The sequence below is a fragment of the Puntigrus tetrazona genome, chromosome 14 (genome assembly GCF_018831695.1).
Source record: "Puntigrus tetrazona isolate hp1 chromosome 14, ASM1883169v1, whole genome shotgun sequence".
NCBI lineage: Eukaryota > Metazoa > Chordata > Actinopteri > Cypriniformes > Cyprinidae > Puntigrus > Puntigrus tetrazona.
In genome coordinates, this window is record NC_056712.1 from 5220681 (window position 1) to 5248486 (window position 27806).

Sequence of the window (27806 nt, forward strand, 5' to 3'; positions counted from 1 at the left end):
CACTCTTTGCACTTTAACTCTCATTGTCATTTTTTGCACTAATCATGCCTTTTAAGCCGTTATTGAATGTATACATTTAAAACTAAAACTATCCCAAATCATCCAGTCATGCGTGATTTTGTCTGTGGCTGATCTTCAAAGTATTTCTGTGCTTGAATTACTGAACCATCAGCTTCTCAAACGTTGGATTCAGCGCAAGTGTTAAGCCCTGCTCCCACCAACACAAATGCTCGGTGTGAAAATTTCCATTACGTAAGTACAAGCCAAAATGCGAACACTCGCCAAAACACGCAGAGACAGACAATGGGGTAAAACAAGGGTGAACGTTGGCAGCGTTTTAACAAGATTGTTGATTTGCATGAAATGTCTGTGTTTCAGCTGAGACGCCGAACTTGTAGAGTTTATTCCCGACAGGTACGCTTTTTGCCACACGCGTTAGCTTGTACCGGTGAAGCTCTAGGTAAAACATTAACATACTGCAAGTAGGGCGTTAAAGAAAAGAGCGTAATGAGCGTCAAAGGCTGTCTGAAAATGAATCCACTGGGTGACATTAGCAGTGAAAAACCCCTGTATACATGGCCTTTAATTTGAATGGCGGGCCATGAATGTATCTGCTCAGACTGACACAAACATGCAATCAATTTGACAAACATTTACTCCAGTCGCTCCAAGTTTGTGTTTACGTGGTATTACATACAACTACAAGCGGTGCTTACAAACTGACTATTTTGCCATGTATCAGTGAACAGCAGAGGAAGAGCCAGGAACTGGCCTTTATGTACACCGTCTAAAAACATCAACCACAAAAATCTTATTTTGGGCATCAGAAATGGAAAGAAGAGCCACGCTTTGTGTTCAAGTAACTGGGATATTTCTGATTTTCGGAGGGATTCTGTATTTTCATTTAGCTCATCTGATTATTATTTTTATTTTTTTCTGCATTAGACATTTAATGCAGGCTGGACTAAATTTTCGCTTGTCAACAGACTTCATGTAGGTACTGAACGTATCCAAATGGCTGAAAGAAAATCCCACAATGCACTGGATCAAAAATCTTCATATAGAATCTGTTGCATATAATCAGTGTCCCAAACAGCACCCCGTACACCATGCGCTATGTTGTGTCTTTTATGACTTAATAAAAGTTGTGTAATCCAGCATCAGAGTTCGATATCACCTCTCCTTCTACTATGCTCTTAAGGCTGGGACACAAAATTGCATGAGGTTTCATTTAGTTTGTATGAATCATAAATAATACCATTAAATAACAGTGAACAAGTACAAAAACTGGGTTGCATCTATACTTTTAATTTACAAAGTAAAAAAAGAAAAGTTCAACATAAAATACTCAACGGGGGGATTCAGCAAAATTCCAAGGGATCCTACTAATTCTTAATTAGGTAAAAGTCGTTATATTACCATAATATAACATCACTTATATACATGTCGGTTTAGATCAAAGGGTCCTTGGCTTGCTTTGGAGCCAAAACGCTATGATCTGCTGCAATGGGGTGTGTAAGAGTGTGTTGTGAACACTCACCAGAATCTGATGGGCGTACATGGGCCGAGACAGAAAGAAAGCAGCGTCGTGTGGCGTGTGGAACTGGTTACAGAGGACATCGACTGACGGCACCCGTTTGATGTAGTCTTCTGTGCTGAGGTTAGACGCCAGGAAGCCACCAAACTGTACAAGAGTGTCGTGACACTTTGGGGAGGAAGCAGAAAGAGAAACATTCATCATTAAAAGTCTCTCCCACCGGTCCACGTTTCTGTCCCGGCCAAATGCAGATGCTCTTAATAAATCCTCAGGTCGCTCATTTATTTGGGGAACTGCACCTCGCTTTATTAAAGCCATTCATCACGGGCTCTCCGTCGAAATCGATGGGATGCACAGTAAAGCAATTTAGTGGGAGCGAGACACAGGGGAGAGATTCCAGAGGAAGCTGGTGGAGGGAGTGAGGCACGGCCGGACCACTGGGTCAACTACCCAAATGTTCTCGGACAGCTGCTTTACTGCCAGACAAAGTTAAAGAGACCTAATGAACAACAATACTGTGACTTTCAGACTGGGGTGTGCAACGTGTGTCAGTGTCTAGTACAGCAGTTTGGGGAAAATGAAGAAGTCTATGCGCTCAAGAAACATCTGAGGAATAGCAACACAATGTTTGAAGGGTTGTTTTTCATTTCTACAGGCCAGGAAGATGATTTTTTTAGATTAGCTTTGTATGACATACAGATTCATGACATCTAAATTTTTCCAGCCATTAATAGAGAGAAGGGTTGGGTGTCAGACCAATATTAACGGGACTATCTGTATTATATTGTGCCATGATATGGATTTTGCTATACAGTAGATACAGTTCATTATTTTCATTAGATGGACAGACAAGGATTATTCAGTGAATAGGCGATTACATGTGAACAAATTTCTGAAAGGAGCTGTCTTTTAGATGGCATTTTCTTTTTCTCTCACCTCCGCGTTCAAAAGCAGAGCAGTTTTCACCGCCATCTGCTATCAGAGAGTCAACTTGCATGTTCTCTCGTTTCATTTGCTGTTTTTCTTTTGCGCAGTTGTTTCATGCGGCATCATTTCAAACATTTAAAGTCAGACCATTTTATTTTTTCCCATTAGATCATGAAGCTTGTTTTTTTCTAGTTATATAAAAGGTTAAAAAACATTTTGCCTGTGATTTAACTAAAGCCTACTAAAATGTAATTCCATTTTTTGCCTCATATTGCGATAAGACCACGAAAGTGGAAAATATTGTGATCTTGTGATTTTTAGCCCATATCGCCCACCCCTAGTAGAGAGAAAACAAGTGTATATTCAACCAAGAGTCAAATTTCCTGATTTGATTCTAACTCACTAGCTCTTGATTCAATTCATAAGCAATTTTTGTTCATTCATTTTAATTGAATCAGCCATGAGCTTGAGCTTTTTTTTTTTTGTTATTGATTAATTTTGAAGAGAGTCATTTGTTCATGTGCTTCAGTCTCTTTAGTGAATCAGACATTAGACTCACTTATATATATCAGTCTACACTGGTTGTATTATACGTTTACTACATGCATTTAGTGAGGACGATCCGGTGAGGCTGTAGATCCAGCAGAAGGAGTGCGCTGACACTGAAAAGCAGCACAGGAAATAAACCAATATCGATCTTGGGCTTTTAAGAATCAATATTAAGATTCATTAAGTCAATATTTACACCCAGCCCTTAACCAAGGTTCACTTTTTGCCATGCCGTCAGCTCCTTCCAGTCTAAATGGATTTTCAGACCTGCAGATCATTTGCATTGTTTAGAAACAGGGGTTTATGTATCTATGCAAGTCACATGCACTCATTGATCAGAGCGAATAAGCAGTGTTTATGTTCCAGGATTACACTCACAGCGCCATGCATCAAGATGAATTAACAATTTAACTTTGTGCACTAGCTTCCCTGCAAGGCAGGACTCATTTTGGAGAAGATCAATGGCATTTCAAGGCACTCTTTGCTTTTTAATTGTGATACTAATGCGCTCACCCACTGCTGCTACTTACACAACATATTTCCCTTTATGAATTATCACACAGCTCGGTTAGATCGTTTTCAAACCTCACCAGAACTGGACAGTCACCGAGCTAATCTTTAATCAGACCTAAAGCGCTTCTATCTCTGAGCAGTGAATCTGGGGGGAAAAAAATGAAAAACGCAAATACTAAAATCTTAACAGAAAATGTATACTATTTAACACTTTTGAGTGTCAGAAATGGAAAGATGAGCCTGCTTCGTGGTCCATTTGTGTGGTTGTCAAAACGCATTATGTTGGTACTGAATTTATCCAAATGGCAGATAAAACAACCCCACAATGCACTGCATCAAAACTCGGACGAAATCTGTTGAACACATAAGCAGTGTCCTAAATGGCACACCATACGCTATGCACTCTACCGTGTTGTTTATGATCTTCATAAGGTTCTGTCATCCAGCATCAGAGTTTGATATCCCCTCTCCTTCTATGCTATTAAAGCTGAAACACAATTGCATTAGGGTTCATCTGGAGGTTTGATGCACTTTTCTGGTGAACTCCCTATTTATACCAATAAAAGACAACAGCGAACAAGTGCATGAACTGGGATGCATCTATAATTTTAATTTACAAAGTTTGGAGAAATTCTCAGCCAAGGGGGTTCATTAAACTTCCAGAGGGTCCCACTTGAATTATGAGTTCAAACCTGACCAGAACTGAACTGTTTCAGAGTTGGTCTTTAATCAGACCTAATGCATCTCGATCGCTGACCAATTAATTAGGAAAAAAATGAGCCCGGCTCTGAAACAATTATCCTTGAAAACTCCCCAAATGGGCAACCAGAGCATGCTGTAAACTTTGTCTAAAGTCCAAAATCTAGGCATGAAAGATAAACTAGCAGCGCGTTCTCGTGAACAGATGCAACGGACCACAAGATATGAGACCTCTCTAAACCTGTGCAAAGAATATCGTGTCCAGAGTGTGCTAACAATAAAACCGGACATCAAAAGGAAGATGAGATTAGTTTGGCTTGTTTTCAAGACTCAAATCAGCTCAGACTGCCAAACGCTGCCTGAGGGACTCGCTGTCACATGTCTCACACGCAACTTTTCCACCTCTCATTTTGAGACAAAATTAATGAAACGCATGAGTTCCTTTGAGTCAGTTAGCAGAAGAAAGAAAATATGCTATCCCAGCATTTCAAGAAGTTTGTTCATGTGGTGAGGAAATGCATTTATACAAAATAAACCGTCTTTACTTGCATTATCTGGCTGGACTCTAAAACACTTGTGCTTTTAACAAAATCAACTCAGTCTGCAAGAAAATCAACAGTTTGTGTAGTCAAAGATTTCTCCTCAAAACCAACTGACCGTAACATTATAATATTCTGACCCGTTTCTGATCCTCTGCTAAGCGAGATGCCTGATCACCTCTCTTCAGCAAGTCATGTGACTTGAACCATTTTTGTTTGTAGCACTAACAATGCAGGACAAGTTAAGTTTGATCAGATCACTAGGATATTTTAAGTGGCAAGCATGCCAAAAGACATATTAAGCATGCAAAATAAGGCAAATTTATACAAATTATTAAGTTGTTCTAATATTTTTCAGGTTGCTTATGCATAAATCATGCAATCATGCTGAATGCATATTTAGTCTGTGAGATGAGTCAATCAATCTCTGTGGTGCATCAGAGGCGGTGATAGCCGGGCACAGGAGCCCCACACATTTCTGCTGATTGCAATGAGCAGCACACAACTTCCTGCAAAGCGAGTAAAAAAAAAAAAAAAAAAAAAAAAGTCAAAATTAATAATTAAAAGCTTCCCCACTGATGTCAGGAAAAAGCGTGTTTCTCATTCACACCACGAGCAATTATTTAGACAATTTGGCATCGCGAGAGGGAATTATTTGCTAAAGGCTCTAATTTGAGACATTGAGAGAAAAAAGATGAAAAAATAAAAAGCAAAAAGGATCAACCGGCGGCATCATTTCGCAGTCCCACACAGAATGGAGCTGATGATGTTAGTTTTTAGCACCATCTGCTGTGAATTGCGACATGTCTAGAGAACACGGGGGGAGAGAGGAAACAGTCAATTGGATTACCCAGTGAGTAATTGAGCTGCGCAGCTGCTGAACATGAAAAGCAAACTGCCAGTGTGTGGGCGGATGAAAATCACAGAAGTTCTGTACAACTCTCTACGTGAGTCTTCCCATGGCTGATACGGGCCACTTCCACTCCCGACTGCGACACTGACGACCATGAAAAGTTTCTAAAACTCAATCGTTCAGTTTGGTTTGCTTTGGGAAACAGCAGCTTTCAATTACTTGTTTTAAAAAGTCGGTTTCACCCCCCAAAAAAATAGATAAAGATCTTGCAGAATGTTCACGCAGCTCTTTTCCCTTCAGTGAGATCTTGCTCTGATCAGGGGCTGGCAAGTCTATCAGATAAAGCAGTGCGAAAATTCAGTTTTGGAAACAATTCTTTCTATTAACTAGCATATTAGCTATTTTATTCGTGTTTAAGCAGCACAAAAGTAATCATTTTGCACGACCATATTTGAGATCCCTTAAACCTAAACTTAAATAGACCTTTTTACCACCTAAATAGACCTGTTTTTAAGGTGACTTAATGCTAGATTTTTCAGGTCGTCAAACCAAACTGTTGAAGGTTTCTAGATGACAGTTCTAAAGACAGACCAAGTTTTGTGGAATAGCCTACCTTTATTATCTCCGTTTAAATCACGTCATATAAAGTTGACTAAAACTAGACGAAAATTTAAAACTAAAATCTGACAAACTAAAGTACATTTTATTCATTTATTATAAACTCTACTTTGACCAAAAGTAGTCTATAATAGTTTTGGCACATTGTCTCTTTACTGAAGTCATTTTGTAACTTTTTGCACAGAAAAAAAACAAAAAAAACTAATTATAGTCATTGTATTTTTTTCTTCCCTCCATTTTATCCACAGCTTATCGGCTTGATTATCAAATATGGACATGTCGCTCCACGTTTGATGTCAATAAAGATGGAAAAGTATGGAAGCCTGTTTCTGCAACAGAAAATACACGAATACATATATAAAAGTAACAATGTGTGCGAGTCTCCATGCCCAACAGTTTCCATAGGCCTGCCCAAGGCAAATTATAGCATTGCAATTCAAAACAGAGTTCATGATTTATCATCAATTTAATATTGAATTCTTAACTGAGAAATCACTTTGATGCATCAGGGAGCCAATAATATAAAGCAATAATGAGTAAATAAATTAGTGAAAATGACTGAGGCAGCTGGACAAAACGGTTACAAAATTACCAGAATTTATCCCAGTGATCCCGAAGGCCGATTTAAATCAAAATATTGATTTTGAAGATGTTGAAAATCGTTTTAAGAATACAGTTGAGATCGTGATCACCTCAAATTGAACACTGGTAACAAAAGCGCTTTATTTTATTCCGTTGTAATTCTTATTCAAATACCATGCAGCACTGAGAGATCCATTCGTGTTAGATATATAGACATGGGTTACTGAAGACTTGAATATGTAAATGACATTCATGCACTTAAGGCTTAACAATTGGTGACTTAGACGGGCTGTCAAATGGCATCGACGCGAGAAAGAAACAGACGAAGAAGTAAAGCAGTGTTGAAGAGAACTTCTATTCCATGATGTTTCAGTCATTAACACCATTAACACATTTTCTCATCAAAAAGGCGGATCTTTCCTAATTGGCAGCCTATACCTCATTAAAATGTGCAATTTTATATGCCGTTTCTTCCTGAACATCCCCTCCAGGAACCCTAAAGTCTGACTGTCTATCTATATCACGGCACCATTTTAACTAGACTGAAAAGTAAACAAGAGCCAAACTTGAAGTAAACAGTTTTGAAGAAATGTATTATCAGCTCCACTGCATGAGCTCCGCTGCTTGTCATGTTTAATTAGCAGTTATACTCTTTTTAGAAACTACAGTGACAGAGTTGAGGACCACATGGATCTGAGTCATCTTGGTTTCAAGAGCGGCTGATTATACCTGATCGTAAAGCTTCCCCACGAGTTTAAGGTGCTTCTCTCCTCCCTCGGAGAAGACCACCCCGTTCCTCTGCTGGGCCATCAGGAGACACAGCGGTAACGCCAGCTCGTGGTCCAGAAGAGCATCCTTCAGGCGCTGAGATGACTTCTTAGTGTTCCTGATCTGTCCAAAGTAGCCGCCCTACAGACACACAATCAGAAACTAGCAAACACTCCCATAAAACCCATCAATCCATTATCATGCCTCTTCATAGTGATGTGCAAAAGATGAGGTATCGCAGACGCCATGACCAACTATGACCAGGCCAATATGGAAGCTGCGCAGATGACCTCAGGAGTTCCTTCACTTACACAAGCACAAGAAACTGCTGACTTGATTCATTATGAACACCTTCTTTCCCCATGTGGTCGCAATTTAATTGCTTCTGTGTTTTCAAGGAAGCACTGTTAAGGCAAACCCCATCTGCAATGCATCTCGGTACCTGTTTGACCTGCTAAGTAGTGCTGGCTTGCAAAATAACAGGGTAACACAGGAGCACTAGCAATATCTCATTACAGAGGACCTGATTTCTGCATCAGTGGTCGCATATTTTTTTCATTATTAACAGTTGAATAATTTTGAGGACTTTATTTTACCCTAGTACTCCATTGTGGTATTGAGAATTGATTCTCCGAAGACTAGACAAAACTCTTAGAAGTGGATGCAGCAACCTTATTTACAGAAAAAAAAAACTGTACATATTTAATATCACTTTCTCATTCATATAAAGTTTTGTGGCGTATTAAAAATACATTTTAAAAAGCAGCACAAGCACACTTTCAGCATTTGACATCTGTAACGTCACGAATCCATTGCAGTGACATCCACACATTCGCAAACATGGCTCATGCATGTAAATGCGTGCTGTTTGCTAATCGACGACTACGTTGCGTACCTCCGCTTTGAGCTGCTCTCCACCTGTCATGGCCTCCAACTGCTCCACAGTCATTTCATCTGTGATCTCAATCCCTGCCATCTTCTGCACCACCTCCTTCAGGATCAGCAGGTCAAAACTAGCATAAAACAACAAACACAGGAATGATTAAAGCCCTCGATAAAAACAAAGCTGCTCTTCAGGAGCTCTGCACGCTCAACGACACCGAATAAAGGAAATTAAACGGAGCTGTGACTCCTTGGTGGAGATGTTAGACAACATCCTCAAATACATATTGGTGGATCTTGCTCTAGTGCGAACGCATTGGATCGGTATACATCTTGGTCCGTGATGCACAGCGGTAGCCTTCTCAGATCTGCAACCCATTTTTGGTGTCAGAAGCCACCAAAACATTGACTACTTATGCTAATTTCAAACTATTTACCTGCGCTGGGACATTTTAATTAAACTTCTCCGTTTGATTATTTTTACATTCAGAGAAAAAACATTTACTTGATGAGAAATCAACCCCCCACTGGACACACCACTGTCAATCAAATCTATTATTTAACATGCATGCAACCCGTAAAGCCCCTTCACGAGTATGAAGCTCAATCCAGATCTCTCAGTAAGAGCTTGTCGATTCTCTATAGAGGGCTTTAACTGCCTGCCTACACACATCTCTCTGGAGTGTTGAAGGATAACCCACAGCCTTTTAACACTGCTTCTGCTGCTGCTTACAGACATATATGCAGAGAAATATACCGCTGGAATTAACCTCTTCAGTGCAGAGAAATGCATCACTTTACATGATAATTACCGTATATTAAATATATTGGGCATGTGGACTGGGCGAACCGGTGTTGCAAGCACAGCACATTTCAACACTGGCGTAAAAAACGCTATTCGCTCACACAGTCCTAACTTTCGGTTTCAAATTTTCGGTTTCAGCATAAAAGTACAGGATGAAGAGATGTTCCGGAGGTTTACATATGCTTGATTCTGTGCATCTTTATTTGGATGATGTGATGTTCTGAGCAGTAATAAGAATAGCGTGAAAACACCTCAGCAAAAACATTAGCACACCTCTTGCCCGCTTTTAGCTGGTTGGTCACATACTGCAGAAGACCAGCTAACTCGATGGGATATTTTCTGAAAACAGCTCCACAAAGACTAGCAAGACCTAGGGAAAGAGGAGATGACAAAAGCAAAATATTATCATAAGAATGAGCGTGCGAGGGCAAGTCAAGAGTGTCACGCATTTGCGCTCCAAATTGCTTTCCACACACACTCTAAGCAGCAGGGTCAAACCATTTCAAGAAATGACATTTAGCGTCCATTAGGATGCCAGGCAGAAGTTCAATTTATTCGGCTTCTCGACCCAACGAAGAGGCGTTTTAGAGGAAACACGGCACTCACTCTGCAGCCATGATGAAATGGTCGTGTCATCGTGTTTCATCTTCTCTTTCTCTGGGTTGGCTAAAGCCTCAATAATGCAATCTGCCCACACGGTCAAGGACTCAAACGCGCCACGTCTCGCTCTTTAAAGATAACACACCCGCTGTAAGCGGCAGACGCTCTTCAGACTATTACTCATACGGTCAGACATTGTTTTGGCATGTTCAAAAGAAAATTAACAGTCTATCTTCCTCCGCTGCTCTCCAACTGCAAAAATGCTTTCCTCCCTCATTTTAAACACGCAAAGCTGTCAGCTTCAGTGATGATGATGATGAAGTCAAGGTGAGCGATTACATGCTATTTTAATCACGCGCAAATTACGGGAGTTTGGAGGAGATCAGCAAGTTCCTGGGAGAGCTGTTATTAGCGGAGGGGGAAGATTATTATGCAGTGGGAGTGTAATTATAAGACCCGTCTGAAAGGATACAGGCCAGCACGTCGTAGTTGAGAGAGGTGAGGTATTTGAGAGAGTCCACCACTGGAGTTATGAGGTTATCGTACCACTGGATCTGAGACAGAATCTGAAAGAAAAGAAAACATTACATTCATTAACCTAACAACACAGGACTCTGCGGCAGTGACTCACTCCTTCTGCGTGGTTTTATTTTTATTCCCCTGAGGTCTACGTGTGCTATTCAAGTACTTCTGAGCCATTTCCATATACCACTTCTGCTCAAACTTCAGGAATCAGAAATACTGCTAAATAAAACAGACATCCAGCTGAACCTATTAAACACTGGTAATGCATTTTTTTCCAGTGAAATTGAAAGCAGTGCAAGACAAGGCTGCATTCATTTGTAATAGAACTGATTGTGATAGTGTACATTTTACAGTCCTGTTTCTCATGTACATACTATGTACTTTCAGCAGTAATTACAATAACTAGGTAGTAAACAAACCTCCCCCTAAACCTAACACAGTTAAATTTAAAAGGCTAGTGCTTAATAGCTTTTATTTTTAGCTTTTTACATCTGGTTCTTGGATTTAAAATTGAGTATTTAAATAATATCTAAATTATCATTAACAAAACATGTATAAGTCAAACCATTTCTGGTCACAGATTATTTTTATGATCCAAAAACCAATAGAAAAATTCTAGTTGAAGCAACCAGATCACTAAAATACATGATCGCTGTCGAGATCAATATCGGTCAATATCGCTAAACTTGTCTTTGCAAACGCCACTAATCATATTTCCCTGGTCATGTAAAATAACACATTGCTCAATTAGGCCAGCGACATCGATCCTAGCCAAGCGAATCAATTCTGATTTGATGTTGTACTGTAGCAGCAGCATCAGTCAGTGGCCTCTCTCTCGGGGCACTCATAAAATGAAGAAAGGCGTAAGAAAAGCACAGTCCTCTGCCAGCAACGCAGCCTTCATCAGAGCTCATCTCCATCTTTTATTTCACCACTGAATCTTCTGAATTTTTCAGAAATGCTAATGAATTCAAAGCCTTGCCAACGTCAGCCACTTCCAAGTCTTTTCTTCTCGGTACGCGAGAGCAAACTCGTGGAGTCTCTCAACGCTGAAGATGCGCACAGCATGAACGGTGACAGCAGAAGAATACTCCGCATCGCTTCAGAACGAACCCAGCGGAAAGCAGCATCCTGATGAAAACTTTCTGGCACACATGAAGATCTGTCAGCCGCGGTCGGCCCAGTCATGAATTTCTTACATTCGATGAAGATGAATGCGATTACCGTGAGCCCACTGACTAATACAGCATAAATTTAGCGTCGTGTTCGTGCTCTCGTTCTGATGTTGGGCATTAGGCCACAGGTCTGAGCTTATTTACGTGCTTTTTAATCTCAGGAGCAATGAAAATTGATGGCACACTGCAGATTATAAAGTAGCCCCGTATAAAGTAGCCCATTAGTCTAGCGGACCATTATGGCCGTCACAAGCAATAAAATACTCACATAATCAAAGAGAATGGTGGGGTTACTGTGGCTTAACTTTCCGATCTGCCTTCCTGAGGGCTTCACGTTCTCCTTAGTCAGTCGCCTGGGGAGGAAAAAAAAAAAAAAAGAAAAATAGGTGAAAACCCAAAAAGAGTGGGACCATTAATTACCCTAAGGCTGATGATATACGGGGCGAATGAGCAATTTTTTCCTGGCAACTTTTCCAATGTGAATGGGTAACAAATTTCTATCTGGATACTTAATCGGTTGTGGGCCCTGTGTCCTACATTGTTGCCTATTGATGCCAACATTGCTAAGCTCCAAAAGTTGCCCCACGCATTATTCACCAGTGACTAAAACGGGCCTGTAAATTTAAAACAGCTATACTTACTACCATAGACAATATGTGACTGTACAAAAACGGATGTTGGTGCAAAAAGAGCAAAAATATCATTAAATGATTGTGCAGCCTTTTTTTAAATAACTAAGAAAATGTAATCAAATCTCTACAGAAGTCAGTGGTTAGGCGCATAATTGCCAAGTCATGTGATTTCAATTCAACATTTATTAGCCAGGTATGCAAACAAGGCTTCATTAGTTCATACTGCTTTGAACTTTGGTTTCTGAAATATTTCTAAATAGCAATGGTTTACTGCATGTGTGGCTTGCACTTTTAAAGGTAATCGGATGCAAAATTTATTTTTACATGTTTGAACTGAAGGGTGTATGTTTTTTATACATGTTAGTCTTAGACCAGAAGGAACCGTGGAAGAGAGGGGCGAGGTCAGCGGAGCATTTTAAAGGGACATGTAACAAAACGGCTCCATAAATTTGATCTCTCCGACGTAAAACTAACCTATATGCCTCTATGAGGTTAAAACATGTCTTCTGAAGCAGATCGATGCATTTTTGTAACAAAAATATTTCAGTTTTAAAAGAACTGAGTTGACAGAGTGACAGAGTTGAGTTCAGCTTCTTGGGTGACCTCTGACTCAAATGACGCAAGTAACCCCCCAGAGGAGTATAGCTTAGGTTTACAACAGATATAAATGATTTATGGAGCTTCAAAATAATGGTGATCAGCGTTACCCAGCTTGGAAAAGCCAAGATACATTTTTAAAAATTCCGACTGTGTCCATTTCAAAGAAGAAAGTTCTATAGACATAGGACGGCTTGGAGATGAGTCAATTATGGGGTCATTTTGATTCGTGGGTGAACGATTCCTTTAAGTGTTAGTTATTCTTGCTGGAAACATTGTTTAAATGGTTTAAGTATCAAATACCCGATGACAAACTCGCTGTCAACTTCTTGTTAACACGGTCTCCCAGTGTTGTGAACACCGGAATTTCGCGAGAACCTCAGCATGGCAGGCGACAGACGGGGTGTCTCCGCTATCGGTGAGAGTGGACGGCTGTCTATGTCCCGTCTCACTCGTATTTTATGAGTCTTCACGCCTCTGCACTGATTTCTTATCACAAATGCCAGCAGGCACATGATGGACTGTCACGTGAAGCGCAGCGCCTCTCGGGCTGTTCTTTATAACGCTGTTAATTGTGAGCACGGGGGGCCGTGTTTTCCTGCAGACTAGCAGAGCTGCTTTGTCTGAAGTGTGGCACAAAAGAGCCAATTAAAAAGTCAATTAATAAAGTAGCTGGGGAAAAACACACGCGCGCACGCACACTGGAGGAGGGCACAGAGCCAGCGCTGGCATTGTGGAGTTTCCATTCGAGCTGGTGAGCCGACAGGAGCTGCTGACTGCTGAGCCGTGGCGGTGTCATTGGTCTTAATAAGAGAGCCCTCTGTGTCTCTGTGTGTGTGTGTGTGTGTGTGTGTGTGTGTGTGTGTGTGTTCCTGAGCATTGCCCACGTCACATCAGGTGGCCTAATTGGTTTGCTTAACCTTCAGAGCACAATGAACAAGCTCTAATGACATCTTCTGATACCCAGAAATCGTATGAAGCTCACATGAACAACGGGGCAGTCGTCTCACTAGGACAGTAATGAACATTTTCATAAAAGTTTCAATTGTGCCAGGAAAGATGTAAAAAACTTAATTATAATAATAAAGGGTTGGGGTTAGTTCCAAAAGTAACCTTCAAGCACTATAAGCAGCAGTATTATAGTTGCTGTGAATTACACAAAACCCTACAACAAGCATCTAACATCAGATACAGCATTTCAGAAATGTTGAAGAAAATTACAAGGACAATCGCAGGCATAATTTGCTCGATGCTACATTGCCTACATTGTGCGATTTCACCAGTACATCAGCGTTTTTTTCTTTCAAATGCTCTACAAAGACGTCATTAATGCTGTCTGGAATGCAATTAGATAGTTTTATTAGATACGAGAAAACTCACAGACGGCTGCTTTCAAATGTTCATGTGCGCTTTGTGTGTCCGCTCTGAAGGGCACTCGTGGCATGAGGCTGCACGCGTATTTATGCAGTGGTTATATGAATGAAATTAATCTAAAAGTCAGTCGTGTCTTAAAGGATTAAACAGGCAGGACATCCGAAATGTCAAAACACATCTGTGCATTAGTATGAACGCGCTTCTCCCATATAGGCTCCGTTCACATACGTCATGGGTGATAATCAAGCGGCAGAGAAGCTCAGAAAGAGAACAACTCCTCAATGCAGATGGATTTTATAAAGTGTGCGTCTCTTCACCTCCTCCGTGTTTCTGCCTCGGTGCTCACAGATCCTCCGCAGCAGCACTGCAGTCGCACCTCCCTACAACTCACACGCTCCGCTAATGTCTGACAGCTCGCCTCATAGCGCACACAGTCACGTAAGGCCACAGAACGCAGAAGATGCGTGCAACAAATGCTTTCCATCCATCCATCCACCCAATGGATCAAACTGAGCAAACACAGTATAGATTATAAACACGATTACGATAGGATGCGATATGATATTTTCATAATGTGGTCATTTACCGTTGTTAAAATATGCTATTTATAGGCTGTTGTACAAATTAGCATTTCATGTGTACAAATACCACAAGTTATTACAAACACTCGGGGCTTTAAAGTGAGTTTTGAGCATGATGCTAATGTTAGCTCTAGTGCAGTTCTTCATAATGCACACAATACTTTACGTAAAGTCACAAGAAATTGTTTTGTTGCATTTATTATTATTAGTATTTTTGATAATAGTTGCGGCTCATACCTGGCCACAAGTTTTTCATGCATTTCTTTATGACGGTCCATGACAGTGATTAAAGGATTAGTTCGCTTTCAAATTAAAGTTTCCTGATAATTCAGTCACCCCCATGTCATCCAAGATGTTAATGCATTTCTTTCTTCAGCCAAAAATAAATTAAGGTTTTTGATGAAAACATTCCAGCATATGGTGGACTTCAATGGACTCCAAAAGGTCACAAATAAAGTTTCTGTGCAGCTTCAAAGGCTATAGATGAAACCAGATGATGAATAAGGGTCTCATCTCACAAAACGATCGATCATTAAAAAAATTAATGACGCAAATGTTTGCCTTGCGGAAGTACAGGGTCAGTGTTGACGAGCGCAGAGGACACCGGTTCAAAAGTGGTTCAAATGTTCAATGACATGTACACGTCTTTGTGTCAGTTTATTGTTTAAAATAGTCATTTCATGTGTGCATCCTGCATGTTTTCATATTTCAAAAATATTTTTGCTAGGAAAGAATTTCGACTTTTCATTCCCTTTATGTCAAGCGTGACCTTTTCACTATAATTGCGTATTATGAGCAAGATGAGCATGTGTGTTCTTTTAGCATACTTTATTTTATTTTACAAGAGGGACCCATATACATCTTGGAAGACATTAGGGTTGAGTCAATTATTAATAAATTTGACCCAAAAACACAGAACACACACACATCATGTATGCGATTAATCGGTTCACAAACACACATTTATATTTTATACACTTATAACTTGAATAATAATAATAATTATTCATATTTTGGACTTGATTAGATACTTAATTTAAACCTGAAATTGGTATCTAATACATTTTTAAAACGTGTGGGATAAATATAGCATAATTTTGACCAAACACAGCCTCTTTTGTAGCAAGCTTCCACATTCAAGGCTGCATCCTCACGTCGAGCTCAACAAATATTTATTTCCTTCACACGTCTGCAATCATACTAGCTCCTCTCTGTCCTCGACGTGATGTCCTTCAGATTTCTACGGCCTCGGGCTACAACATCGATTAAAATTAAACTACTAACCAGGAAAAAATAAAAAGGCAAACCAGAAAAATAAGCGTGACGAATAGCATACAAACATGTTGAAAAAAAAAAAACTAATGCAATGTTGGACGCAGACGTCGCTTGTAAAGTCTAACCTTAGTCCAGCCATGTTCATCTAGCAATTCAACACTTGAAAAACACAAAACTACCTGCATGAGCTACAAACAGCATCCAATGAGAGAGACTAAACGGCTGAGAGCTGTCTGACACATGCGAGGGCTCGACTCGGCCCGGTTGACAGGCGACCTTGAGCTTCCCTCCCTCTCTCTCTGAACACTTTTGACGTGTTTAGCCTCGGCTCATTCTCCGCTCGCTCCCTCTCCATCCAATTATCTGCCAAAATATCATCATTTATTCAACACACTTGAAAAGAAAGCAAAGAATCTGATGCAGCAATTCTGCGAGCCTTTTCAAAGAGCTCATCTATATGCACAGGGGACTGAGCGCGCGCACACACACACACACACACACACACGCACGCAGGGCAACATAAACACCGTTCAAGGAGAACTGCCTTTAAAGTTGCACTGATGTAACATCCTAAATCTTCACATTGTCTACGGGCAATGGTAGGAGTTAAGAAACTGCAGAGGGAAAAAACTAAAAAAAAAAACAGTGGAACAACCTCAGAGCTCAACGTAGGTCTGTCTGCAATTATAAAAAAAATAGACCATTTAAGGGGATGCTTATGTTCCTATCAAAAACAGAAATCTGATTTTATATTTACAAGTAAATGCACGGAAGCCATCTTCACCTGACTACACTACCCATAATTCTGTGGAGTCCCACCAATAGGCTGTTACCATAGAAACAGGGATTTCTGCGATTTCCTCGGCAGCAAGGATCTAGAAGTTAGCTAGGTAATGTTAAGCTAGGTTTCTTAGATAAACAGCTCACTCAAAAATGAACACGCTTGCATTATTTCCTCACCTTCTAAACTTTCATGACTTTCTTCTTCAGAACACAAAAGAAAAGAAAATGCCTTTTTTTTTAATGGACAGAAGAAGGGGCTTTCAGTGAATTGTTCATTTAATGACACCAAGTCACCATAGACGTACAACCTATGAGTCATTATATACTATTTTACTGGGCTTTTTCATAATCTCCATGCAGCTCCTTTTCAAGGAAACAAACTGATTTTGTGCAGCACTTCTATCACGTTACAAAGACAGCACTTGAGATTAAATGATTCTTTTCATGCAGGATGTTTTAACATTAGAGTGCAAGAAAAAGATTAAACAAAACATCTAAAAAAAATAGTTAAATAACATTTGGAGTGTTTTAAGGAGTGGTTTAAAATGTAAAAGTCTTGCGTCTTGCATACAGTTTAATGAAGTATTTGTATTAATGCGAAAATTAAGACATACCCTATCTTTCATAAAACAAAAGCAAAGAGTCGTCTAGATAATGAAGTCTGGATGCAGAATTATTCATGACAATCCACTGGAAGCTAGGACTGTATTGAACTGATCTAGATTGAGAGAGAAAGTAAACTTACTTCATGATGTATTTGGCTCTGTCTACCGTCTGAGCCTTGATCTTCACCAGGAGCGGATGATTGCCGTAGGTCTCGTTCTTCCACTGCCCATAGAGGCGATACCTAATTACACAACACAGAGACACGTGTAAGGGAATGACAATATATAACGTGCTCATCGAGGCATTCTGACAGCGCTTAGATATGTATCCGGAGGGAATAGGCATGGAATATACAGTGCAGCAGTAAAAACAGCCTCGTATTCTTCAGCTGGTATATGATCACACACACACACACAGATCATTTGATATAACGACTCCCGTGGTAAAACAGACCGTAATGTCACACATCCCCAATCGCATTTGTCGGTTACCAACAGATACAGCATGAATTTGAATTTATGCTAGCAAATACCAGTCCAGAAATATTGTCTCCACATTTTCGATTCTTGTAGCAGGTTATAAATCTCTCCACGCTGGCCTTGAATCCTGACCTGCATGCAGTCCTGTCGGGTAAAGCCACACCTGTGGCACTTAAAGGGATTGATTTAGGATTTAACACCATGCCAGCAACAGTGGCTATATTCATGGCAGGACAAAACATCTCAATTTTACAGTAAAATAAATTTAATAAAAAAACTAGATCACCATATAAGCAAATGCAAATATATAAAAATGTAGCGGTAATAAAAATATTAAAAAGAACAATTTTAAAATCATTTCAGAAGAATTATTTTTCAAAGTGTGCCTTAATATATTTTCTGAAAAAAAAAAAAGAAAAAGTTGCTTAGCATTATTTAACCTTGGACATTAAATTTAAATGTGTTTTACGCTCAAAAGATCCTCGCGCCTTTCAGACTGGTCTCTTTCGTTTTTATAGTGATGGTTCACCCGAAACAAGTACAATTATGAAACACAGCTGTATGACATTCTTTCATCTGCTGCGCACAAAAGATATTTTCATTTGTGTAAGCAAACAAAATATACTATGTTGAAGAACTAAGGAAGTCAACGGGGGCTGTTTGGTTGTCCACATCCTTCGTATCTTCTCCTGTGCAGCCAGTACATGTGTCGGTCATAGGCTTAATAAATTCTAAACCGATAAAAAGTGCAAATTAAACAAAAAGCTTTGGCGCTGCTAGTTTGGTAGACAGATTGAATGTAAAAATGTTAAGTCACTTATTAAGTAGCAAGTACTAACTCTTATTGCTAACGACCAATGGTCATTGAATTTATACCATAAATCTTTTGTGCTGAATGGGTGTTCCTCGGCTGAGCAATGTGTCAAAAATATTAATAATTGGGGAAAAAAACCCACAATATCCAATAATATATTGTTTACCCAATCCCCACTCCATGAAGAGATAACATTACCGACATGCACCAAAAGTTTTGCCACAGTTAGGTTTTACTTTTTAGTTTGTGCTTAAACATAAAAGTTAGCTTTACTCTTACGTCGGTATCGGCGTGTTTCTAATCCTTTTCGCTTTAAATTAATTTAGTGTTGTGAGGAGAACTGTTGAGGAAAAAATAGAAAAATAAGAGCATGTGAGTGGAGCGGAGCGGAGAGCGTCTCTTGAAGACTGTGCTCCGCTCGACTTGCTCATACACACGCGACGCTCGCTTGACCCAAAATGCCCTTTGGTCATTTTCTAATTTGAAACATTTTACATCAAGCTGTTCGTGCATAAATCTGTGAAATTTTATGTTCATGATGTGGAAATACAAACCAGAAGAAAAACAAAAGCAGTGCTAAAAGAGGGCGGAGCTACACAAGCTCTATCATTTATTTTTGCTCATATACTGAGCTGAGCAGAGCAGAAAGACCTATAGGTCAAGATAAAGTGATGATGTGACTCTACCTGTGCTGGTAAGGGAAGAGTTTGAAGAAGCCCCAGAGCTCCTCGGACATGCAGGCGTTGCACTCCATGAGTGAAAGAGACGGTAACAGCACCTGATCAGCAATACTGAGAAAACAGCTCAGCAGAGAGTCCTGCCGGAGACAAAGACACGTCCGACACTTCATATACATCCACACAAACACAGCTGCACTGTCAAGACCTGTCGGTCATCTAGATACAAAACACGCCAACTGCTGGAAAATGATTTATAGCTTTAAATCCATCAGGAAAACTCAGCTGGCCATCACAGGAACATTTAGTAACCAAATACAATTAGATAAAGTTGGCAGCTGTCCACCGTTTAAATGCTAAACTGTTTAACAGATCATTTGTTTGAGTTTAAACTGGGTGAGAAAAATGTCAAATACACTTCAAAGAGCTGATCTTTTAGAATTCAGCCAACAACAAAAAAAAGCCAGAAACCTGTTCTTCATACTACTTTACACTCCCACTCAGGACTTTCCATGACTCACCATTTTGTCCTTGGTGTCTTGCCTGCTTTCACTTTGGTACTGGAAGAGAAAGGGAAAGAGACACAGAGACAGACAGTGATCAATAAAGGCTAACCAACAATAAAATGAGGCTCACACAGGTTTCATTAAAATAAGTCGAAGAGTTAATATAGACCTCATCAACCTCTGGGACACACCATTACAAAAAATACACAAGGACTATACTGTTATAACAATGGAAAAAGTCCATCTACTTGGCTATCAAAGCAGAATCTGTAAATGGTTGAATTATTTCCACATGATCTAATAAGACATATGACCATCATAACGCCAGTGCGGGGTTAAGATAGTTGTTGTATCACCACTAAAACATCATCCAAGGATTCTTCTACATAGTGTTATTAACTAGTTTTTCACCCAATTACTTAGTTACTTGTGCTGCATCGAGTGTTATGGCTAATGATTTTATTAGGCCACCTCTCAAGGGTTTGCTCAAATATATAATGGATATATCAGCCATCTCTTAGCACGAGTCCTCACCTCTTTCATGAAACTCTTGCCCAGTCGCACGACCTTGGCAAATAGGATGGGGTCGTGGGAGAGGTGAGGGCCCAGGTAGCACAGCATGGTGAAGACGTCCTTAAAGAGATCGTCAAAGCTTTCGGCCGGCCGCAGTGCCTGTTTGTTCCGCAGCGGCGTCATCAAACCGCCTTTGGCACCTTTGGGGACACCAGCCCTAAAAATACAAGACGTTCAAAGAGTTCAACACACAGCTCCGCTTTCTGAATCTCTCGAGTCTTCCGTTTCAGCACTGGGTCTATAGTTACAGCTCAAATCACGTCTCTATACTAATGCACTAGGTTCTACACTAATGAAAAATAACAAAAAAGTGAGAAAATCTTAAATCTTTCCAGCATCGTTTCCAAGCAACTGACACTAGAGATAAAGGGTAAGAAATGTGAAGACATTAACTCTGACATGGAGCTTTGTGGCAAAAAAGGGGCTATTAAGAAACTACTATTATGAGTTTTATTATTTGCCAGATTTAAGGCGTTCATTTACAAAACCCACACTGTAAACTAGACTTTCAAAATACAAAAGCAACAATGTACGGTGTGCTAGATAAACAACCAATTAGATTTGTTATTTTTAATAACACCTTTATTAGCTGCAAAAAAACTGATGTGAATATTTAAAAATGAAGTTCAGTGACGAGGTAAATGTGGACAGTTGTGGAATCCAGTAATAAAAGTGGAATTCTGTGTATAATGTGGAATTTCAAACATTTGAAAGCATTTTCAAATGAATTTGCTTCATGTGAGAGAAAGGAAATGCCTATGATTAAAAATAAAAAGACCAAGTATGCACATTTTAAAACAAGTCCCACAGATCCACACAGATCTTTTAAAAAGGCCATTTTTTGCGACTGACTCTTTAAATGCAAATGAGCCGCTGTTCACCAACCCCTTTCACAAAACAGAGCTGTGCTTTTACAGCAAGTACTTCTGAAATTGCACGCTTAAACCACAGTTCTGATATAGGTTTTCCTGAGTGTACAGGAAGTTGTCGTCACAAATACACGAGCACTAAACACTTACATGTTTTATTGCACTTAAAACTATCAAGTTTGCGTTATAACCGCAGATGAGTTACAAAAACAGATCTGTGTGGCATCAGCCTAATATACAGTAGATAAATTAATAAATCTCTTGTCTCCTCTGAGGATGGGATGGTGTTCTGTGCGCATCACTGCAGCCAAAGACAGAACAGTTAGCATGCCTAGCTAAAACTTTCACCACTGTATTGCAGCTGTCGCTTGTGAAAACTCAACGGCTGGGAACTTGCAGATCAAGGGGAGGTCATAATAGAAGTTCCCCTTTCTACGTCACCGGCACCAACAGGCCGAGGACAGACCGTGCGGCAGGACGGCGTACCTGCGGTAGAGCGGCTCCACGATCAGGTGGAGGAGTTGGCACAGTGCGATGGCGATGGCCTTGTGGGAGGTGGCGTAGAAAGCTGGCATCTGATCCATGATGCTCTGAGCGTGCTGCCAGTCACCGATCCTCAGCAGCGCCTCCAGCAGCCCCAGCTTCTGGTTATCAGGAGGCTGACATGAGAGGAGAGACAGATTAGAGGAGCGGAGGACACACCTCCACATACGGCATCATTACACGCTCTTCTGTTCATTATCTCTGCTGCCGAGGAGTCTGAGGGGATTCTTATCTTCAGAGACAGATGACACGCACACACCATCTGTGTTGTTTCATACTGCTTACAAGTCACACTAACGCAAAGACACAACAACAGCTCCAAAATATGGATTCTCATATATTCAGTCATAAAGTTAAACCTAGGCAACTATATTGATTCATTTGTGAATGAAGTTTTCTATGTCGTGCCCAATTCTCTCACTGAACTACAATCCACAATAAAAGCGCCCCATAAAACTATATGCTTGTCTTCATTTTAATCTGACACCTGACACCAGCTTTCCATGCAAACTGTTCTTATTTAACTTCAATTTCATATGCTTTAAATTGGAAACGGGTCGTTTTATTTAGTTACATTAAGGACAATTCATTATATACTTCTAATTTTTAATTGAATTTGTCCTTGTTCAGCACAACAATATGCTACTGAACACACTCCTTTATTAGCTACATTGTAATATTCGATTTAAAAAGAACATGGTCTTTATCTTCATATTTCATTCCCTTTTTTACGTAATTGAAGCAAACGGACAAATCATTCCAAGACTGAGTGTCTCTGTTATTAATACTGCTGTTTGATTCAATGAAATTAAATAGAAGCAAGTCTGTTGGCTGCATCTACGACGAAAGATTTTCTGTACAGATGCACACAATCAAAAGCACAGCGCTATCATTTGCATGTATTTTTAATATATACTTTGTACTGGTACTTCTGATAATCAAGACCATACAGAAAAGCGCTTAAGTGTGACATCTAGATCCAACCTCGCATGCGTTTTAATTTAGTGCACTGAAAGATGAAGAGTGTTGAAAAGTCTCGTGTTCAATAAGGCTGCCTTTGTGCGTATCAAGTATATACACTTTTAAATAATGAATTGAAGCGAGATTTTAATTAGAATTAAACATTATTAATGTCTACTGCTGCTGTTTCTCAGAGTGCATTCTCTGGCCGTGTTCTTCAAGTATACAAGCGATGGTTTGATTTAAACCATTAACTTGGTAAACGGCACGACTAAACCGAAGTTCGTCTCCGCATCTGAAAGTGCATTTTGTGACAGCGAGGCTGTCAGACGCAGAGTTCCTGAGTGCATGCTGAGTGTCTGTACATGCGCCGCTGTAATCAAGCATCTGATCAGCCACGCAAAAGCATTTATGTAACACTGACATTTACATGCATTTATACCATTACATCATAAAACTCTTCCATGCTCTTCTGAAAGTGTTCGAGAGCATGTTAACTGGGAAAATTCATTGAATCGAAAGCTGAAATAAACTAATTAGACATGTTGCCTTAGCAACACAACAAATTAAATGGTACTAAAAAGTACTAAAACGGAAGTAACAATCATTAAAACAAAAAAAAGTGGCCAAATGATGTTTACAACTTTAACTTGTCCTGAAGCGTGTATGAAAAAATCTGAAAAGCCTTTACATAAAAGTGCTTTCAACTGAAGACTAGCTCAAACATGATGATGTATTTCTGTTCAAGTCCTTCAGTGTGGGTTTGGAATAACACGATTATTTGTGGGTGAAGTATTCCTTTAATAGCACCACTGAACAGTCGGCTTTTTTTTTCCACATTTCTGTCTGGTGCTTCAGTTTTGAATCCGCTACAGCAAAAACAAGTCACCTTCTCATTCTTTTCCTCTTCCTTCTCCTTTTCCTTGTCCTTGTCCTCTGTCTTTTCGGAGGGGACGACCACCATGGTGAGTTTGCGGGCGATCTGTTTGGCCTCCAGGATCTCTCTCTTGTGCTCTTCCACGATGTTGGAATCCAGTGGGAGGAGCTGCATAAAGGCACATGATTTAGATATTTTAACCTATGTTGTGCGTTTTATTTATACATATTTTTTAGAAATAAGTAGTCGATTTAAACCTATTTGCATATTAGTTGAGCTCCCCAATATAAACTCCAAATTATGTTAAGTATTAAAAAAGATAAGACCATTGTGTTGAAGTGAAGAAGTGAACTATACATCAACCTAAGCCGATTATAACAATAGAGTCAAGATCAATGTTTAGATTTATTAGAGTTTGTGACTGAGAATGCAGCAAACCACAGGGTGAATGTGGCCGTTTTATTCACTTTAACAGAGTCTCTCAATGGAGATCACTAAACTTGTGTTTCAGTGGTCGGAAAAGCGTAGAATTTGCAATCTCGAGTTTTTCCTCAGAATTGAGATAACCTCACGATTGCTAGTTTTACAGTCAGAATTGTGAGTTAAGAGAACGTAGTCATTTTTCGGCTCAAAATTGCACTAACTCCCAATTGTGAGGTTTTCACAATGATGAGAGGAACTCAAAATTGCCAATTCTTTTTTCCAGATAAAAAGTCGCAATAACCTTTTTTTATTTAGTGGCAGAAACGGTGTCCATACATTTGAAAACATTTTTTTTTAATTGAAGATATAATAATTGGCACCTCCATTGGCATCAATGGGTCATAATGACCAAAACTAGGTCTACTAATGGTCTCCACAGGACACAGAACTCACATCAAGAACACAAGCTCATTTTGTCCAGGACTAATTAAGCTCGTCCTGTGTAGCTTACATTTAACCCTAGTATTAAAATGCATGTCTGTTGCAGATTTTGCGACTGCATTTTCGGCATTGATTTTTATTAATGCGAGCATGACATTAAGCTGGCATTATTCTCCGAGCTGCTCTATTATGAGCACGCCGCTTCAGATGCACGTAGGCCACTCTTCAGCTGCAATCATTCGATCTCCTCCACAATGACGTTTGTCCGTGTGTAAATGGAGTCCAAGTGCACCTGTTATTCTAATAAGCAGAATTGCGTTCAACAACTTAAAAGAATGTCATTCACTGCTTGTTCTGTTTAAAAGGACGTTATCTGACAATGTGGACTGGCAATTTTGAATTTTTCTGACTTTCAAGCGACTGATTTGCATTGTTTGAATCACAAAGAAGCACAGTTTCAGATAAAGACCTTCTTAAATGCTGTGCTGAAGAAAAACTTACCTACCTATTGAATGAACTACAAATTTTAAAGCCTGGGTGAGCTATCCCTTTAAATCTACCGAGTGTATTCAGCCAAGAGCAATGTTTATGAAAAAAAAGTTCTAGGACTTTTTGTTTTGTTCTATCGGTTGCTATGGTTATCGCCGTCAATCATCACAGAGAGGTAATTTACTCATGCATTTAAATGCAGTTATCACCCTCGTTGCTGTTAAGAGTATGTGTTGCCCTTGGCCAGCTTAGCAGCATGAAAAATTTAACTTATTCAAATTGTGAGAGTTAAAGCAGGCAAAGAACATTCTGCACCGGGGAAACTCCTACTAAAGGGAAGGAAGCTAATTGCATTCTCAAGTTGTGTATTGTTTTAAGAAAAGGACTCATAAACGGGTCGCTCCACAAAATTATTCCATTTTTCACTTTTCCCAATTGAAAAAGTCAATAGGTTTAATTAATGATGTTGATTAAATCAAGAGACCTTAAATGACAAGAAATGGTACTGTGCCAACGCAGGCTGTGTAAATGATTATTTTATGACTTTTTCCCCACCTCTGTTTTGGAATTTTTGTCAGCCCTGTTACCTACACAAGCGTTACTAGATACTATCATTTAATTAAAACTCATATGCCAATGAATAAAATGGGCATTAGCTTAAAACCAAGGGTGACCTTTAAAATGTTCTCATTTTATGCAATCTTCAGGGTCAACAGGGTCTGATCGGTCAACCCTATTACTCAAAAAAAAAAAAAAGTAACAAATTTGCTAGCTGCTAGCTAATATTCAAGTTCACAAAATCACATACTGTACACTTCGAAAACACTTGTACACATGAATTATATCAAATGTACGAAATAATGGTTCAAATTTACTTTAAAAATGGTAACATGATTGACATTGCATGACCCCCCCCAGTCAAGCCTCAATTAATAGAAAATTATAGAAAGGTGAAAGAAACACGCTTGTGTTTTAAAAGTAGGAATTCTACAATAAAAATAAAAAACAAAGTAGGAATGTTGAGAGATTATGCACAATATTTTATAAAGGTGTTTAGATGAGGGTAACAGGGCTGACACAAAATCAGGAGATACTAATAAAATGTATATTTTATAGATAAAACAAATTATAAAAACATTGCTTAAAAATTTGACTATATTAAAAAGAAAAAACAAGTGATTTTTATATAATTTTGCAAATTAAAAGTTCTGCAAAAAAAGAAAAAAATGAGTAAGTGAGGGACAGACCAAAAATCTTATCCTTAACATAAATGCTACTTAAATTTAATATAATATTTAACTATAATATTGATGAAAACATACATAGCACTGTTACGTTTTTAAAATGCACATTTGTTGCTACATTAGTTTGATTATTTCTCAGAGATACAAAAAGCACAGATTTGGTGAAATGACCCAAGCGTTCAGAACAATTACGCCACAGAGTCTCCTTTAAAAGTTCTCATCAGCCACTGGATAAATGTGCTCAACAGGAATATCTGCTGATCAAACAAACCCATCATCCTAACAGAAAGCTTCAGCGCATTCCCACAAACCTGTACTAGCAACACAAACTGTCTGACATGACTCTTCTCCCACTTACATGAACGTAGAGGTCTTCAAGAGCGATGAGGTTGTGTTGAAGAAGAGCTGCAGCGATGTGGTACAGAGATGATGGCGTTTCTCCATTAGGCTCCTGTGGAAACAAAAAACACCAGATGAGCATGATTACAGACGGCGATCTCGTCCAAGAGAAGGGAGAGCAAACCCAGCTGCGCAATATAATGTTCACTATGTGCAAACGGTTACTTTATTTCTTTTGAGAATTTGATCGCAGCAGATTCACTACTTTTGTTCATCTGGGGAAAAAAAAAAGTGATGACAGAAAATGACACTTGACACTGCAGTCATCTTGTAGAAGTCAGTGAATATTACTGTACAACAACATGAACTAAAACTAAAGGCAGAGTTATCAGAACAGTTGCCATGCCAACTAATATACTCACTGCAACGTTCAGAAACCACGACTGGAAATATCTTGGAAATTTTGACCAGCACAATTTTTGACATTTATACATTTTCATTACTTTCAATAAGAGGCGATATTTGTCCCCAAAGAGGTGATTTCCTTCTCTTTCTTTTTTTTTGACAGTATTAAATGCATCACTCTTGTCTTTTTAGCAAATACCAATCAAACTGTCACAAAATGGCTGAACACGTGCAGCATGAGAAGTTCTGGATAAACTGGATGGTATACAAAAACACAACGGTCTGACTTTGTGCTTTACTGTATGCTGTAGGCCCAAATCCAATGTACTACACACAACACCTGCTCTACACGAGACAACAGATGAGCTCAATGACACGCAGATTCACTATCAGACAGCAGGTGGCGCTAATGGAGAAGCCAACGTGGTTGCAACCACAGTGTGAGTGAAAAAGAAAAAAAAAAACACACATATTTGACATTTCATTCAGTCGATCCAGTTGAGGTCTGTATTACACACAACGCGCACCGACTGGGTTTGAAGCCATTCGGTCACATTTCTATGCATTTAATTGTAATGCGACAGATTTTTGACCCGTGTGGACGTGCATATAGCAGGCGTCACCATGTTCGGTCCGGCGTTCTGCAAAGTTTAGCTTCGACCTTACTCGTACACACCCGAAGCAGAAACTTCCAGGCAGGTGTGTTGAGGCAAGTACGAGCTAAACTCTGCAGGACACCGTTACTCC

At 39.5% G+C, this 27806-nt stretch overlaps 1 protein-coding gene across 6 annotated transcripts in view; it reads right to left on the minus strand.

Annotated features, from left to right (window-relative positions):
* thoc2 (THO complex 2) overlaps positions 1 to 27806 on the minus strand; it is a 59198-nt gene that overhangs the window by 22061 nt on the left and 9331 nt on the right. For all 6 annotated transcript variants that reach the window (XM_043257626.1, XM_043257623.1, XM_043257625.1 and 3 more), the window contains exons 9-22: positions 26674 to 26766; positions 23731 to 23886; positions 21825 to 21997; positions 20431 to 20626; positions 19912 to 19950; positions 19400 to 19530; positions 17560 to 17661; positions 11841 to 11925; positions 10345 to 10438; positions 9879 to 9959; positions 9546 to 9642; positions 8481 to 8598; positions 7547 to 7726; positions 1541 to 1705 (exon numbers count right to left, since the gene is read on the minus strand). In XM_043257626.1, coding sequence (XP_043113561.1) covers positions 1541 to 1705; positions 7547 to 7726; positions 8481 to 8598; positions 9546 to 9642; positions 9879 to 9959; positions 10345 to 10438; positions 11841 to 11925; positions 17560 to 17661; positions 19400 to 19530; positions 19912 to 19950; positions 20431 to 20626; positions 21825 to 21997; positions 23731 to 23886; positions 26674 to 26766 — 1710 coding nt within the window. The remainder of the gene's footprint in view (positions 1 to 1540; positions 1706 to 7546; positions 7727 to 8480; positions 8599 to 9545; positions 9643 to 9878; positions 9960 to 10344; positions 10439 to 11840; positions 11926 to 17559; positions 17662 to 19399; positions 19531 to 19911; positions 19951 to 20430; positions 20627 to 21824; positions 21998 to 23730; positions 23887 to 26673; positions 26767 to 27806) is intronic.